The 15303-nt window shown below is 35.1% G+C and overlaps 1 protein-coding gene across 1 annotated transcript in view; it reads left to right on the top strand.

Moving 5' to 3' along the window:
• LOC106870399 (neurogenic locus notch homolog protein 1) overlaps positions 1–15303 on the top strand; it is a 57523-nt gene that overhangs the window by 39167 nt on the left and 3053 nt on the right. The window contains exons 27-36 of the mRNA XM_052974983.1: positions 224–334; positions 1816–1926; positions 2729–2839; positions 3657–3767; positions 4647–4757; positions 5269–5379; positions 7099–7209; positions 8217–8408; positions 9374–9595; positions 10187–10333. Of these exons, the coding sequence (XP_052830943.1) occupies positions 224–334; positions 1816–1926; positions 2729–2839; positions 3657–3767; positions 4647–4757; positions 5269–5379; positions 7099–7209; positions 8217–8408; positions 9374–9595; positions 10187–10333 (1338 nt within the window). The remainder of the gene's footprint in view (positions 1–223; positions 335–1815; positions 1927–2728; positions 2840–3656; positions 3768–4646; positions 4758–5268; positions 5380–7098; positions 7210–8216; positions 8409–9373; positions 9596–10186; positions 10334–15303) is intronic.

Genomic DNA, 15303 nt, shown 5'->3' with positions numbered 1-15303 from the left:
TGTGTGTGTGTGTGTGTGTGTGTGTGTGTGTGTGTGTGTGTGTGTGTGTGTGTGTCTGTGTGTGAGTGTGTGTAAATCTTGATTCACCAGAAGCATGGTGGTGAAAAACTGCTTTGAAATGAAATTCACACATATATGGTATTATGGTTTATTTCTGCTGATTCTATGTTTTATTGACTCAAAGATCTCTTCTAAACCTATTCTTGTGTTCCTCTCATTGCAGTTGATGCTTGCCATTCCAATCCTTGTCTCCACGGTGCCACATGTGTCAACAGCGGCTACAAATTCACCTGTGTTTGTGACAGTGGTTATTATGGAATCCGTTGTAGCAACTGTAAGTAATTCAGAATTTCTCATTTTCTGATAGATCTTCAAATTCTTTGATGTTTGAACTGATTAATTGACCAGAATATTCTTCCAGCTGTTCTGTAAAGCTATAATTATAGGAATCTCATTTTGGTGGTGGTTTAATAAGGAAGACAACCAAATTTCATTCCCAAGATATGCAGAAACCTAAGAAAATGATATCTCTCTCTCTATATATATACATACATGCGTATATATATATATGTATATATACATCATCATCATCATCATCATCATCATCATCATCGATGTTTAACATCCGCTTCTCATGCTGGCATGGGTTGGACGGTTTGACTGAGGACTGGCGAGCCAGAAGGCTGCACCAGGCTCCAATCTGATCTGGCAAAGTTTCTACAGCTGGATGCCCTTCCTAATGCCAACCACTCCGCAAGTATAGTGAGTGCTTTTACGTGTCACCGGCACAAGGGCCAGTCAGGTGGTACTGGCAATGACCATGCTCAAAAGGTGTTTTTTACATGCCACCTGGATGGGAGCCACTCTGGTGGCACTGGCAATGATCACGCTCAAATGTTGTTTTTCATGTGCCAGTAAGGCAACAGTGGCAACAATCATGCTTGAATGGTGCATTTTTTTTGTGCCACCGGCATGGGAGCCAGTCAGTGGCCCTGGCAACAATCACACTCGGATGGTGCTTTTAATGTTCCACTGGCACTCGTGCCAATCAGGCAGTACTGTCATCGGCCACATCAGCGATTTTGATTTCCCTTGCCTCAACAGGTTTCTGCAAGCAAAGTTTATTGTCCAATGAATGAAGGGTACTCATAAGTGGGCTGGTAATACACCCTGGCATAGGCCACGGTTTATGATCTCACTTGGCTTGCCGGGTCTTCTCAAGCACAGCATATCTCCATATATATATCTTCCAAATTCACTCAAGAATGCTTTGGTTAGCCCACGATCCTTGCAGAAGACACTTGCTCAAAGTGCCATGTAGTGGGATTGAATCCAAAATCACAGGCTGGCAATGTGAGCCTCTTAACCACATGGCAAACGTATTCTAATAAATTCTTCCCTATTTTCAAAATTAATTGAAACAAAAGCTGTGCAGTCCATCAAAAATAGGCAAGTAAAGGGTTAATAAAAGGGACTTGAATCAGGCCCTTTGTTCAGGATAATAGTTCTTGATTTTGACCCAATGCTAATAATTTTGAGGGGAGAGAGTTAATCAGTTCCATCAACCCCCAGTATTTGACTGGTACTTTATTTCATTGACCCCAGGAAGATGAAAAACTAAACTGAACTCAGCAGAGTTTAAATACAGCATATAAAGACCTTAGAAAAAATAGTAGAAAACATTTTGGCTGATGCTCTACCGATTCTATCCAAGATTTATTTGGTGATAATAATTTTCTTTGATTGATGATGTATCAAATGCTGTTTATCATTTATTTCATTTATTTATTATTTTTTTGCTTTTCTATTTTGCAGTCGATGCTTGCGGCTCTAATCCTTGTCACAATAATGGTATCTGCTCCAAACAAGGTCTCTCCTTCGTATGTTCTTGCAAAGAAGGTTACACTGGAGTCCAGTGCACAGAATGTAAGAGTTCTCACCTCATTCAATAGTTTTGACCTCTTTCCACACACACACAAACACACACACACACATACAAATTATTGCACACAAACACACACACACACAAATTATTGCACACACACACACATGAATTAATACACATACACACAAATGCAAGCACATGTACATATACACACACAAACTTATGCACACATACACGTACATTATTGCACACACATGTACATATGCACACACACACACTCACACAAATTAATGCACACATGCATACACATACATACACTATTGCACACACACACACACACACACACACCAACTATTGTGTGCATATATGCGCATGGACACAAACACACAAACTAAAACGTACATACACACAAATTAATACACACACACACGTATAGACTAATGCACACACATGTAGATATGCACACAAGCACATGTACACAAAATAATGCACACACACACATGCACACAAGCTAATACACATGCATTATAATACATACATACATCTACATATATACACACACAATTAAAAGGGTAAAGGTTTATCAATTTATTAATTTATTAGTAAATTAACAATTAATAATTTTTACCAAGCCCTTTGGGATGTAAACACTATAATCGGTGAAGAACTTATTTAAAAGTTCTTATACGTTTATAAACATCTGTTGGAGTTTCAGCATTTTAGCTGCTATTTCTGAACTTCAGTATGTGGTGAAGCAACTGTTGCTGATCCCTTAATTATATACACTCACATGCATATATACATTTATGTATATAAATATTTATTCACCCCAATATTTTACAGTTGATCCCTGCTATTCCACTCCATGTATGAACAGTGGATCCTGCTCAAAGACTGAAAGTGGTTACCAATGTTCTTGCCTTCAAGGATTCAGTGGACACCAATGTCAATCATGTAAGTTATAAAACTTCTTGCATTTTATATAATCCCCCCCCCCATTTCTCTTCACATAATCTATTTCTCCCATTCAGTCTAGAAACCTTATCATTTTTTTTTGTCTTTGTCTTTCATGTCAGCTCGTTTATACCCCCAACAGCTTATACTACTGATGTTGCCAAATTGAACAATATTATCAGAAGGTGTTGAAATTGTAATGATATTTGGTTGACAACTGATGAGGGCCTGAGCATGTATATGCCCATTTGTGTGTGTTTTCCCTGTTTTTCTGTATTCTCCTTTGTTGTTCCCCTATTCTACATATTATATATTTACTAATTCCTAAAATTTCATCATCAAACTACTGTTGTGTAACTTTAGGTTAAGCCCTGCTTCAGCAAGTTTACGATCAACAGTATTTCAGTTCTGACTCTCTCATTCCACTTTGTATCTTCGGGTCTATGGTGTACAATGTGTCCTTCTGTTTTTAAGATAATGAGTGTACAGCTTGAGGGAGATTTGGTTGTTATTTCTTGCAGCATGAGAAGTTATGAAATATTGATGTGTAGATGAATATGTGACAGTGTGTATGTGTGTGTGTGTGTGTGTGTGTGTGTGTGTGTGAGAGAGAGAGAGAGAGAGAGAGAGAGAGAGAGAGAGAGTAAGAGTGAGTGAGAAAGAGACATAATTGTTGTTAGTGTTGTTGTTGTTAAGATGAACAGAAGTCAATAAAAACAAGGAAAACAATGTAAATAGATTAAAGTCATTGTTTGTCTGCTTTTTGTTTGTTTGTTTGTTTGATTTTTACATTTTTTTCTCCGTTTTGAATTTGTAGTCGATGCCTGCTACTCCAATCCTTGCCAGAATGGTGGAACATGTCAGACCTCTGGTTCAAACTACAGATGTATCTGTGCTGCAGCTTACAGTGGAAAAATATGTAGTGATTGTAAGTAATCAATAAATCTATGTATCTCTCTCTCTATCTATGTATGTATCTCTCTCTCACTCTCTCTTTCTCTCTCTCTCTTTCTCTCTCTCTCTCTCTCTCTCTCTCTCTATTTCTCTGCTTATCTATCCATTCGTTTATATACATGTTTCTACATTTTAACTGCAACGGTTATCATATACATGTTTTGTCTTGGTATAAAAGATAGGTTACAGCAGATATTCTATTTAAAGCCACAGATTCGCTGGTCAGTTGTTTGACCTTAACCAGTTGAACATGTTCCTTGGTGGCCGACAATATGTGCATCTCAGATCACGAGCAGGTGGAGTGGGGGGTATCAGAGCCATGTGTTGAGAGGAATTATTTGGGGTTTAAATAATTTACTTCTGGAAACATGGGAGTTTCATTCATCATCTTTGAACGACCCTTATTCATGGACCTTTTAAGCAGGATGGGAAATTTGACTTTCTACAAAAGGCGCAAGGCCTGAAATTGTTCGGGAGGAGACTAGTCGTTTACATTGACCCCAATATTTCACTGGTACTTAATTTATCAATTCTGAAAGGAATTTGAACTCAGAATGCGGCAACAGATGAAATACTGTTAAGCATTTTATCTAGCGTGCTAACGATTCTGAACACTAATAATCCTTCCTGCTATAGGAACAAGGTTTTGTGGGAGGGGACCAGTCGATTAGATCGACCCCAGTATGCAACTGGTACTTAATTTATCGACCCCAAAAGGATTAAAAGCAAAAAAGTAACACTTATAACAATTCCTGCCTTATTATATCAATTGATCATACTGGTGTTTGTAAAATAAAAGATTTCCAATTATATTTTGAATGTCCTTTCACATGACTTGTCTTGTGATTTTCAGTCGACCCCTGCTATTCTCAGCCTTGCAAGAATGGAGGTTCCTGCTCCAGAGTTGGTGACACCCACAAATGTTATTGTACTGCAGAATACACTGGAAGTGAATGTACAGAATGTAAGTGTGACACTGTTTAATATAGTCTTTTGTTTCATTCATTCGTTCAGCTTTACTTTTTTATTTTTTCATGCTAGCATGGGTAAGATGAATACATGATTAATGCATTCATTATAACCAGATACCCTTTCTGTTGCTAATCCTTATTTGTTATGCAAGGAACGAATCTCTTATTCCACTTATATTTAAATATAGGTTTCAAATTTTGGCACAAGGCCTTCAATTTCAGGGGGAAGGTTTAAGTCAATTACATTGACCCCAGTGTTCAACTGGTACTTATTTTATAGACGCCAAAAGGATGAAATGCAAAGTCGACCGTAGCTGAATTCGGACTCATAATGTTGTTAGGCATTTTGCTCGGTGTGTTAACGATTCAGCCAGCTCACCACCTTAATTAATTATTAAGTATTAAAAAAAAATAATTTCCAACTCGTTATTATAAAATATTCTTGATTCCAAATTTGTCATCTTATATTTGGCAATTTTCCTTCAATTCCCTTTGTGTTTGCAGATAACGCCTGTTTCTCAGCACCATGCCAAAATGGTGGAACCTGTACCAATACTGGCTACTCCTTCACTTGCAATTGTCAAATCAACTATTCCGGTGAACAATGTGAACTCTGTGAGTAATCATAAACAACATATAACCATTTCTTTAGTTTCGAGATATTCTTCTACATTCCTTTTCCGTTTTACCATATTCTTACATATCCTGCTTACATTTACCATATTCCTCTAAATTCCATTTTACTATACCTCTATAATCTATTCTACCATATTCTTATAAATCCTGCTTTAATTTACCATCTATCCACCCATTTTTTTCACCCACTATTCCAGGGAGGGTAGTATCCCGAAGCATCCACAGGGTCCTATCAGAAGCAATGATCATTGAACTTTCTGGAGAGAATCCTAGGCATGTCCAACTAAGACTAATGATATTATCCAACCATTTTGTTCTTGGTTGGTGGACATAAAGAATGTGGACCCCCTCCCCATCCCCATTTCGTTTTTTTCTTTTTTTACAGAATCCCCCATTTTCGAGTACGGAGATTCTGATTCTGCAAAAAAAACAAAAAACAAAAAAAAAACAGCATTTAAAAATTTTAATTTACTATTTTCCTCTCAATTCCAATTCACTACATTGCAATATTCTTTTATAATTCTTTATGTCCTGCCACAATTTACTATATTCTTCTAAATTCCATTTACTATATTCCTTCATATTCTTTTTTACCATATTCTTAATGACCCTGCTATAAGTTACCACATTCCTGTGAATTTCCTTTTCTACATTCCTCTATATTCTCTCTTACTGCATTCTTAAATACTTTGCTGTAAACTACCACATTCCTGTAAGTTCCCTTTAACTACATTCCTCTATATTCTCTTTTACCATATTCTTAATAACCCTGCTGTAAGTTACCACATTCTTGTATATTCTCTTTTCTACATTCCTTTATATTCTGTTTTACCATATTCTTCTACAAGCTATATAATTTTCTATTCTGTGTCACCAAATTCAATATTCTTTTTCACCCTATCCTTTTGTATACCATTTTGCTCTTATTCCTACTGATATAGGCAGTGAATTGACTGACAGTTGAATAGCATAAAGTGTGTTGGGTGTGCAGAGCCCACAGGGTGGCCATGTAACATACATGCATATAATGTAGTTGTCCCTATAAATATTTGTTGTAGTGGTGGCCATGTGATGAATAAAGAAATGAGCCAGCCAATAAAGCGACTGCACAGGTCAGCCAATTGGGTTGTCATGCAGGGTAACCAAAAGCCATGCTTTGCCATTGTTGGCAGAATCATTAGAATGATGGATAGAATACCTCATGGTATTTATTCTGAATCATGGCACTCTGAGTTCAAATCTTGCTAAGCTCAACGTTATCCTTTCGAGATTGATATATATGGACCAATCCATGGTGGTTGATTGATGGAACTGTAAAATGTTGGGCCAGCTGTTTTGCAGTATCTGTTTTGGTTTTTTTGCTTTCTGGGTTCAAATCTTACTATGACCTACCAGGGGGCTAAGTTTAACACTACCATCAGGCACCTTCGGAATCTTTAGCAGAGTCCAGTCTGTTGCAAATATTCAGACCATGTTTTTGATGTGAAGACACCCTGCTTCCTACAGTATCGAGGGGCCCCTGTTAAAGGGTCAGAGGCACTGCCCTTCCCTCCTGAAAATAATTCTTCTTTTTTTTATATATTTTATATATTTCTTGTTGATCTTTAGATTTTATTTTAGAATTAACACGTTTGTCTCTTGTCATTTTTCTTTCGATTTTTCTTTTTAACACTTGCAAGAATTCTCTTTATTCTTCAGTTAATTTCTGTAATTCCCAACCTTGCTTAAATGGTGGAACATGTAAAAACAGAGCAAATGGCTATATCTGTGACTGTATTGAAGAATACTTAGGTAAACGATGCAATCTAGGTGAGTACCAAATCCATCTGGAATTTAACTGTCTTTAGACTAACCCCTCCTTAAAACACCACTATTCCATTATACACACAAATGATATAGTAAGTATTATGTAGTATATATATTATATAATAGATACACACACACACACACAAATATATATATATATATATATATATATATATATATTTATATATATACAAGAATAAGGGCAGGGAATCATCAATTAATAATAGAATTAATAATTAACAATTTTGCCAAGTAGTTCAGTATGAAAAAACCTTTATCGGTAAAACCATTTATCATCATAAATATACAGGGATTAGCATTGAGTTGCTTCTCCAACATACTGAAAATTTAGAAATAGCAGTCAAAGAACTACTGATTCTAAACTACAAATTTTTCTCTAAATGGATGGCGATATTTGTGGCACACATAGAACAAAAAACCGGAGGGGAAAGCATAAACAAAACAAGTCTTTAGTTAATCGGATACGATTGTTTCATGGTTAAGAGAATGAAAATTTCCCTATTCCAAATCATCAGTCCGATATTCTGATAAATTTGAAAGTGTCTCTAAAAAAATTCACGGTAATTTTTGGCCATGCGACACCAAAAATCAACGATAAGAAAGGCACTTACGAATTCATATATATATTTATATAAATCATTTATCAGGTCATCCCGTAAGTTCTGTCTGAATTTTGAATAAAGAAAACAAGTGATCAAATGTTATATTTAATTGAAATTTAAATCATCAATGTACTTTCCCTGATTATCTATGACTTCCTTTCATCTATTTACTCCTTCTGGAGTCGATAAAATAAGTACCAGTTGAACACTGGGATTGATGTTATTGACTTACCGCCTTCCCTGAAACTGCTGGCCTAGCGTCAAACTTTGAAATCGATATCTTTAATAAGTGATCAATAAGTTGTGTACACAGAGGACCAATGAGGTCAACCAGCGTTTGTAAAAACTAGGGTCACCTATATTGTTGTTGTCTTGTTTTATTTTTAGGAACCTGTCCTGAAATCGATGCTGATAAAGTCATCCAACATAATGGAACATGCTACTATCTCTTTGGACACGGTAAAACTGACAGAAAGTCATATGAAGGTGCAATGAACAGATGTTGTAGTTTGAAGGGAAATGTAGTCTGGCTGGAAAGTTCCTTTGAATTGAATTATGTTGCAACACATTTACTTGATGGTAAGTTAAAGAATTTTTGAAGAATTATTTTCATTGAGAATTGAAATATTGACTGAGAAATGGAAAAATCTTTAATGTTCCATTTGAAGACTTTGTTGTAAAACTGAAAGTCTTATAGGAATTAGGTGATATCGCATCACTCTTGTTTCAAAGTAAATTAATCAAAAATCTTTTGAAGAAATTATTTTCATTGGGAATCAAAATATTAAATGGTAGAACCGTTAGTACATATGTCATAATACCTAGCATTGTTTCTGCTGATTCTTTATGTTCTGAGTTCTAATAACCCTGGGATGACTTTGCTTTTCGTTTATAGCCACAGTCATGGTTGTGTGGTAAGAAGTTTGTTTCCCAACTACATGGTTCTGGGTTCAGTCCCACAACGTGGTACCTTGGGCATATGTTGTCTGCTATAGCCTCGGGTTGACCAAAAGCCTTGTGAGTGGATTTGATAGATGGAAACTGAAAGAAACCCATTGCATGTGTGTATGTATGTATGTGCGTGTGTGTCTTTGTGTCTGTGTTTGTCCCCCACAAATGCTTGACAACCGATGTTGTTATGTCTACATCCCTCATAACTTACCGATTCAGCAAAAGAGACTGACAGAAAAATTACCTGGCTGAACAAAAGAATAAGTACAGGGGCTGATTCATTTACCTAAACACAATCGTCAAGGCTGTGCCCCAGCTTGACCACAGTCTGATGATTTAAACAAGTACACCATACAAAATATCAAAAATTCTTTGATATCCCAGATTCTGCTGCAAAAGCAGAAGCTAAATGTTAATTGCTGATAACAGTTTAGAAATTTCATCCAGTTCTTCAGAGTCTTGAGGATAACCCCAAATTTCGGTATTCTTACACTAACATTCCTTACTTTACCTTGTGTTTGGCACCAGCCTTGCAATTTCCTTTCAGTTCTTCTCAAGTTGATACATTCTTTTTTTAATAATCTTTTCTCCAGGAATGGCTTCCCAGACTGATACTTGGGTTGGCGCCAAGAAAGTGCACAGCCATTTCGAATGGGTGTCTTGTGGAACACCTTATAAACATGTAAAGAACAACCTTTGGTATTCAGAACACCCAAAACCTTCTTCTAACGTTGCTTTCATTGGGAAGAGAGTAGATGGATCCCATCTTTACAGCTCCTGTGCCAACAAAGAATCCAAGCCTTACATCTGTGAGAGTAAGTATAATTGATTTATGCAAATATATTTGAATAATTATGATGGGGTATGATAATTTCAAGATGGCTGAAAAACATGGATATGTATGTATGTGTATGTATGTATGCATATGTATGTTTGTGTATTTATGTGTATGTATTTATAAATATGTATGTGTGTGTGTATGTATGCATGTATATGTGTATGTGTGTATGTGTGTGTGTGTATGTATGCATGCATCTGTGTATGTATATATGTATGTATGTGCATATATGTATGTAGTATGAATGTGTGTATGTATGCATGTATGTATGCATGTATGTATGCATGTGTCTGTTTGATGTATGTGTATGTGCACATATGTATGTAGTCTGTGTGTGTGTGTGTGTGTGTGTGTGTAAATAAGAAAGTGTAATGAAAATAGAAAGTTTGTAGTTTCGAGTAAAAGCGTTTATTTTTTCAAGGATAATAAATAAATAATATTAAAAAATAGAATTTTCCAAAAATGGAAGCAAGAATAGAGACAAAAATTTTTATAAAAAGTTTTGTTTACAAAGAAAAAAATAAAAGAAACCTGGAGATTAATTAAAAAATTGTTTTCCACTTTACAGTCTGTGCCCAAGGATTTTTCGGTGATATGTGCCAATCAAGATGTCTCCATTGCCGAGATAGCGTAGGATGTGAACCTCGTACTGGATATTGCCGTTTTGGATGTCTTGACGGATGGACAGGTGAAAGATGTAATGTTAAGAAAACAGGTGAGACTGAAATTATTTTATAGTCATTAGAATGACATCAGTTTTCCTTGAAATATAGTTGTTGGACACTATAAACAAGAATTAAATGCATATTTAAGATATTTTATTTTAGCAGTGTAGCTATTTAAATGAGGACCTTTATTTTGTGGGTTCATTAGGTGATGTGTTTAACCCTTTCGTTACTGTATTTCTGTTGAGATGCGCTGTGTTTCTTTCAATTACTTTAAATATCACAAAGAATTTAATAAATTAACTTAGTTATCATTCAGCTAGTGTTAGGAACATAAATTGTGACTAAGGTTTGGTGGAAGATTTTAATTCAAAACTGATGGAAATAAGACATTTGTACTACAGAGTCAGAGGCAGTTTCAGCCGGGTTGGTAACGAAAGGGTTAACTTAGTGATTTTATTCAATGTTTATGGATGTTCAGACAAATTGTGTAGTTAGAATTTGTGCCACCTAGATGATGTAGCTCCAGATGTGCCATGTCTGAACATAATGCAGAATGTTTATCATTTGATGTTGATTTTATTATCAACTTTAATAATGAGGGCACATGACCAAGTGGTTAGGGGTTTGTGCTGATGATCATAAATTCAATTCCTGGATTGAGTTGCACAACATAACTTTGAGCAGGGTTCATCATTTCATCCTGCTCAGTTGAAATGAATACCAGTAATGCTGAGAGTAAACTTTATGCCTTGCCCTGTCTTGCGCTGCCTTGCCCTGTCTAGCACTGCCTTGCTCTTTCTTGTGCTGCCTTGCCCTGTCTTGCCCCTCTCAACTCCTCACAGACTAACAAGGGTATCATTATGACATATGTCTCTTGTGTATTTTTAAAACCAGGCAGAGCATTCTACTGTGTGTCTCTCTCTAGGTCTGACCATAGCCAGGCCCTTTCAAAGAGGAAAGAGAAAGACAAAGAGAAATGGTGTAGAAGGAAAAGAATTGGCTGTAGTTTTGAGATGCAATTTACTGACATCCAATAAATAAATAAAATAAAATAAATAGTAAAGTTGACCTCAGTGTGATTTGAATTCAGAGAACAGAGGTTCACAAGAAATACCACAAATTATTCTGTCTGATTTGTTAACCATCAGACCAATTCATTAGATTCAAACAGATTTACGATTATCTGCTTTGTCTATGTTACATTGCTGTTGTTTTTACTTGAGGTTGATCATGATTCGGTCAACCAATGATCATAGGCACTCCATCCATGACCATCCAATCTATTTAGGTCTTTCTAAGACTACATTATAATAAATATACCCTAACTTTTGTTTAAGATGGTGGCAAGGGATTTGAGGAAGGATTAGCTGCTATTTCTAGTGACCATGTGCATTGTCTTGATTTCAGCATTGTGTCTGATAGAGTCTTGCTTAACTAATAAAACAAGTGTAAAAATATTTTTTTAAATTATTGAAAAATAAATGTACCTTTAAAACATAAATGTACCTTTAAATTGGTTTTCATTTAAGCATAAAGTCAGCAATTTTGAGGGGAGGGGTTATTTTATTTGTTCTGGAGGGATAAGAGACCTGACCTTGTCAGGATTTGAACTGAAATGCAAAGAACCGGAAGAAATACCACAAGGCAGTTGTCTGTGCTCAACGGTTCTGCCAGTCCTCTACCTTAAAGGACCTTTAAATTAAGGAAAGAAAAAAAAGAAAGAAAAATTTAGACCTTCACCCTTATTTGAATTCTAAGTAATTTGTACAAGGCTTTGCTGTGGGTTAAATAAAAATGTGAACACATTCCATTTATGCTTTTGATGCTTGGAAAAAAGAGAAGGGAGTCTTCGGGTTGAGCATTTCACAGTTTGTTGGTTGCTTCTCTGAGGAGACCCACCTGTTTTCATTCACCTGTAAACAGCATAAAATATTCAGTTACCATATAAAGGAGTCATGAAATTACACTTGCACCACAGTGGATAGTGTAATTTGCATATTTGTGCTTTTGGCAGCTCATCACTAAATTAAATAATACATATTTTTACGCATGACAACATAAATCATAAGAACAGAAAGGTATATAAAATATTCTTTTCTGCTCTAAGCACAAGGCCCAAAATTTTTGGGGAAGAGGCCAATCAATTAGATCGACCTCAGTATGTAACTGGTACTTAATTTATTGACCTCAAAAGGATGAAAGGCAAAGTCAACCTCGGCAGAATTTGAATTCAGAACATAAAGACAGACGATATACCGCTAAGCATTTCACCCAGCATGCTAATATTTATGCTAGCTTGCTGCCTTAATGTATATAAAATATTACAAAGCCCTGCTGTGAATTAAATAAAAATGTAAATACATTGCTTTTTATGCTTTTGATGTTTGGAAAAGAGAAGAAGGAGTCTTCTAATGAAATATTTCATGGTTTGTTGACCACTCCTCTGAGAATTCTTACCCACTTTCACTCCCAAATAAATAGTGTAGAATGTTCAGCTACTATATAAAGCAGTCATAAATTAGGCATCTCATCAATAAACTAAACTATATCTATTTTATGCATGATACAGAATGAATCATAAGAACAGAAAATGAATTTAAATATTAAAAAGCCTTACTGTGGGTGAAGTAAAAATGTAAACAGGATATCTTCTAAGCCTGGTACTTATTCTATCGGTCTCTTTTGCCGAACTGCTAAGTCATATCCATAAATATTTTGAATATATTTAATACATGGATACAAAGTAATCATTTAACTCAATGGAGATTCTCTTTTTTTAACGAATAAATGATTTAATTTAAACTTTCATTATAATTCTTAGGTTGCGATACCAAAAGTGGTTACAGATTTGATTCTAGTAAGCTATGATGTTTTCTTCATCTTACTTCAAAATTTCTTATTTTGAATATAATGAGGAAAAAAAAACATAATATTTTTAATCAATTATAATTTAACAGTTCGTTTATTTTAGTTTTTTTGTTTTAAAGTTTAAATTTAGATCGTATCTAGACATTGATTGAAAAAAGTGAAGTTTTATTAATTTTAAGGTAATATTTTGTTAAAATATTTAAAATTAACATTTGCTAAAATAATTAAAATTAACATTTGCTAAAATATTTATAATTAACATTTTGTTCATCATAAACCAACAATATAATGCTTCATTTATTAAAACCTGTTTTAATTTATGAATTAATAAATTATGATATATAATTACATAAATAAATTATGCACATATTATATAAATATAATCATAATTAATTAATAAATTAATAAATTATAATAATACATAATTACATAAATAACTTACTCATATAAAAGTATAATAATGATAAATTTATAATTGAATAAATTAATCTATATTTTATTCTAAGCTACTTAACAGTTGGAAAATTAAACCAAAAACCTAGTAAAGCTTTAATACATAATAATTACAGCTAACACTTAAAATATTTAAAATTCTAAAGCTATTGAATCTAACAAATTACATTTTTACCTTAATAATATTAAATTATCTAAAATTTGTTTTTCTCTAATTTATATTTATAAGAAAGCCAATTTCTCAGCATGAATCTGTTAATGGTTTAAATTATTATTGTGTGAGGTAAAACAAGCTATCCTTTTTATCCTTTTTTCCTATGTCAATTTTAATTTATTATTAAAAGGCACAAGTATGGCTGTGTTGTTAAGAAGCTTGCTTCCTAGTCATCTAGTCATGGGTTCAGTTCCACTGCATGCCACCTTGAGCAAGTATCTTCTATTACAGCCTCGAGCTATAGCAAAAGAGTGGATTTGAAAGATGGAAACTGAAAGAAGTCTGTTGTGTATGTGAGTGTGTATCCTTGCCTTGACATCACACGAAGGTCGTAAATGAGCATCACTGTCATACAAGCGATCCTAGTCTTCTGTGATAAAAAACATTAGGCCAAGAGTGAAATATTACCTTGCTTGGAAACACATTATTTGTAATTACTAACTGTCGTGCATGTGTTGAGGTGGCGGAACAAGTGGTTAAAGAAGCAAATATAGTCAGAAATAAATATTTTAAGTTCAATTCCTAACCCAGTACTGTATGTGAAATGGAAAAAGAAAAAAGAAAAGAGAAAATATTACTTGAAGACTACCTGAGACAACACTAGTGAAAATGCTGTGCCAGTTCCTCTGATGTCATAATGGCACCACAAGATGCAGTTCTTGCTGTGGGGGGTGGCGGTGGCATGCATGCCTCATTGACCCTGAGAGCTTTGCCTGCAGAGCACATGCTCCTGGTAGGATTTCCCATGCCGGATAAGTCAAAGGACAGAGGTTAGACTAATATGGACCACTTCTTCTCAGAATTAAAAGTGGGTCTGTGTAGCGCCAACGCTCCTACATCACCACCACCATCATCATCGTCATCGTCATCATATAATGTCTGGCTTCCATGCTGGCATGGGTTGGACAATTTGACTGGAGCTGGCAAACCAAAGAGCAGCACCAAGTTTCAATTGTCTGTTTTGGCATGGTTTCTACAGCTGGATGCCCTTCCTAATACCAGCTTCTTTGCAGGGTGCACTAAGTGCTTTTTATGTAGCACCAGAACCAGTGCTTTCTTGTGTAGAATCAGCAAGGGTACTTTTCATGCGGCACCAGCACCTAGAATAAAAAAAAACAAAAAAGGAAGGTTACAGAAGAATCAAAGACTTGGAAGAGGAGAAGTAGAAAAGACATCTCAGAGTTGAAAATGGTGAAGAAACATCATTGATGGCAAATGCTCCATAGGAAGCGAAGGGTTTAACCCTTTTTAGAATTTAAAGGGGGATTTATCCGGGTCAAATATTCTGCTAGAGTCTTTCATATCTACCCTACAATGTCATTCTTAAAATAAACAATTAATTCATTGAAATCTTGATGCTCTGAGATAATGCAGGATTAATTCAAGGCAGTGTGAATAAATTCGAATTACATTTGAGAGAGTAATCTGAATGCTAAAGGGTCAGAAAAGTGCTTATGCTGCCAAACATTGAAGGGGGCTGGC

The sequence above is a fragment of the Octopus bimaculoides genome, chromosome 20 (genome assembly GCF_001194135.2).
Source record: "Octopus bimaculoides isolate UCB-OBI-ISO-001 chromosome 20, ASM119413v2, whole genome shotgun sequence".
Lineage (NCBI taxonomy): Eukaryota > Metazoa > Mollusca > Cephalopoda > Octopoda > Octopodidae > Octopus > Octopus bimaculoides.
This window is presented reverse-complemented; position numbering and strand designations above follow the sequence as displayed.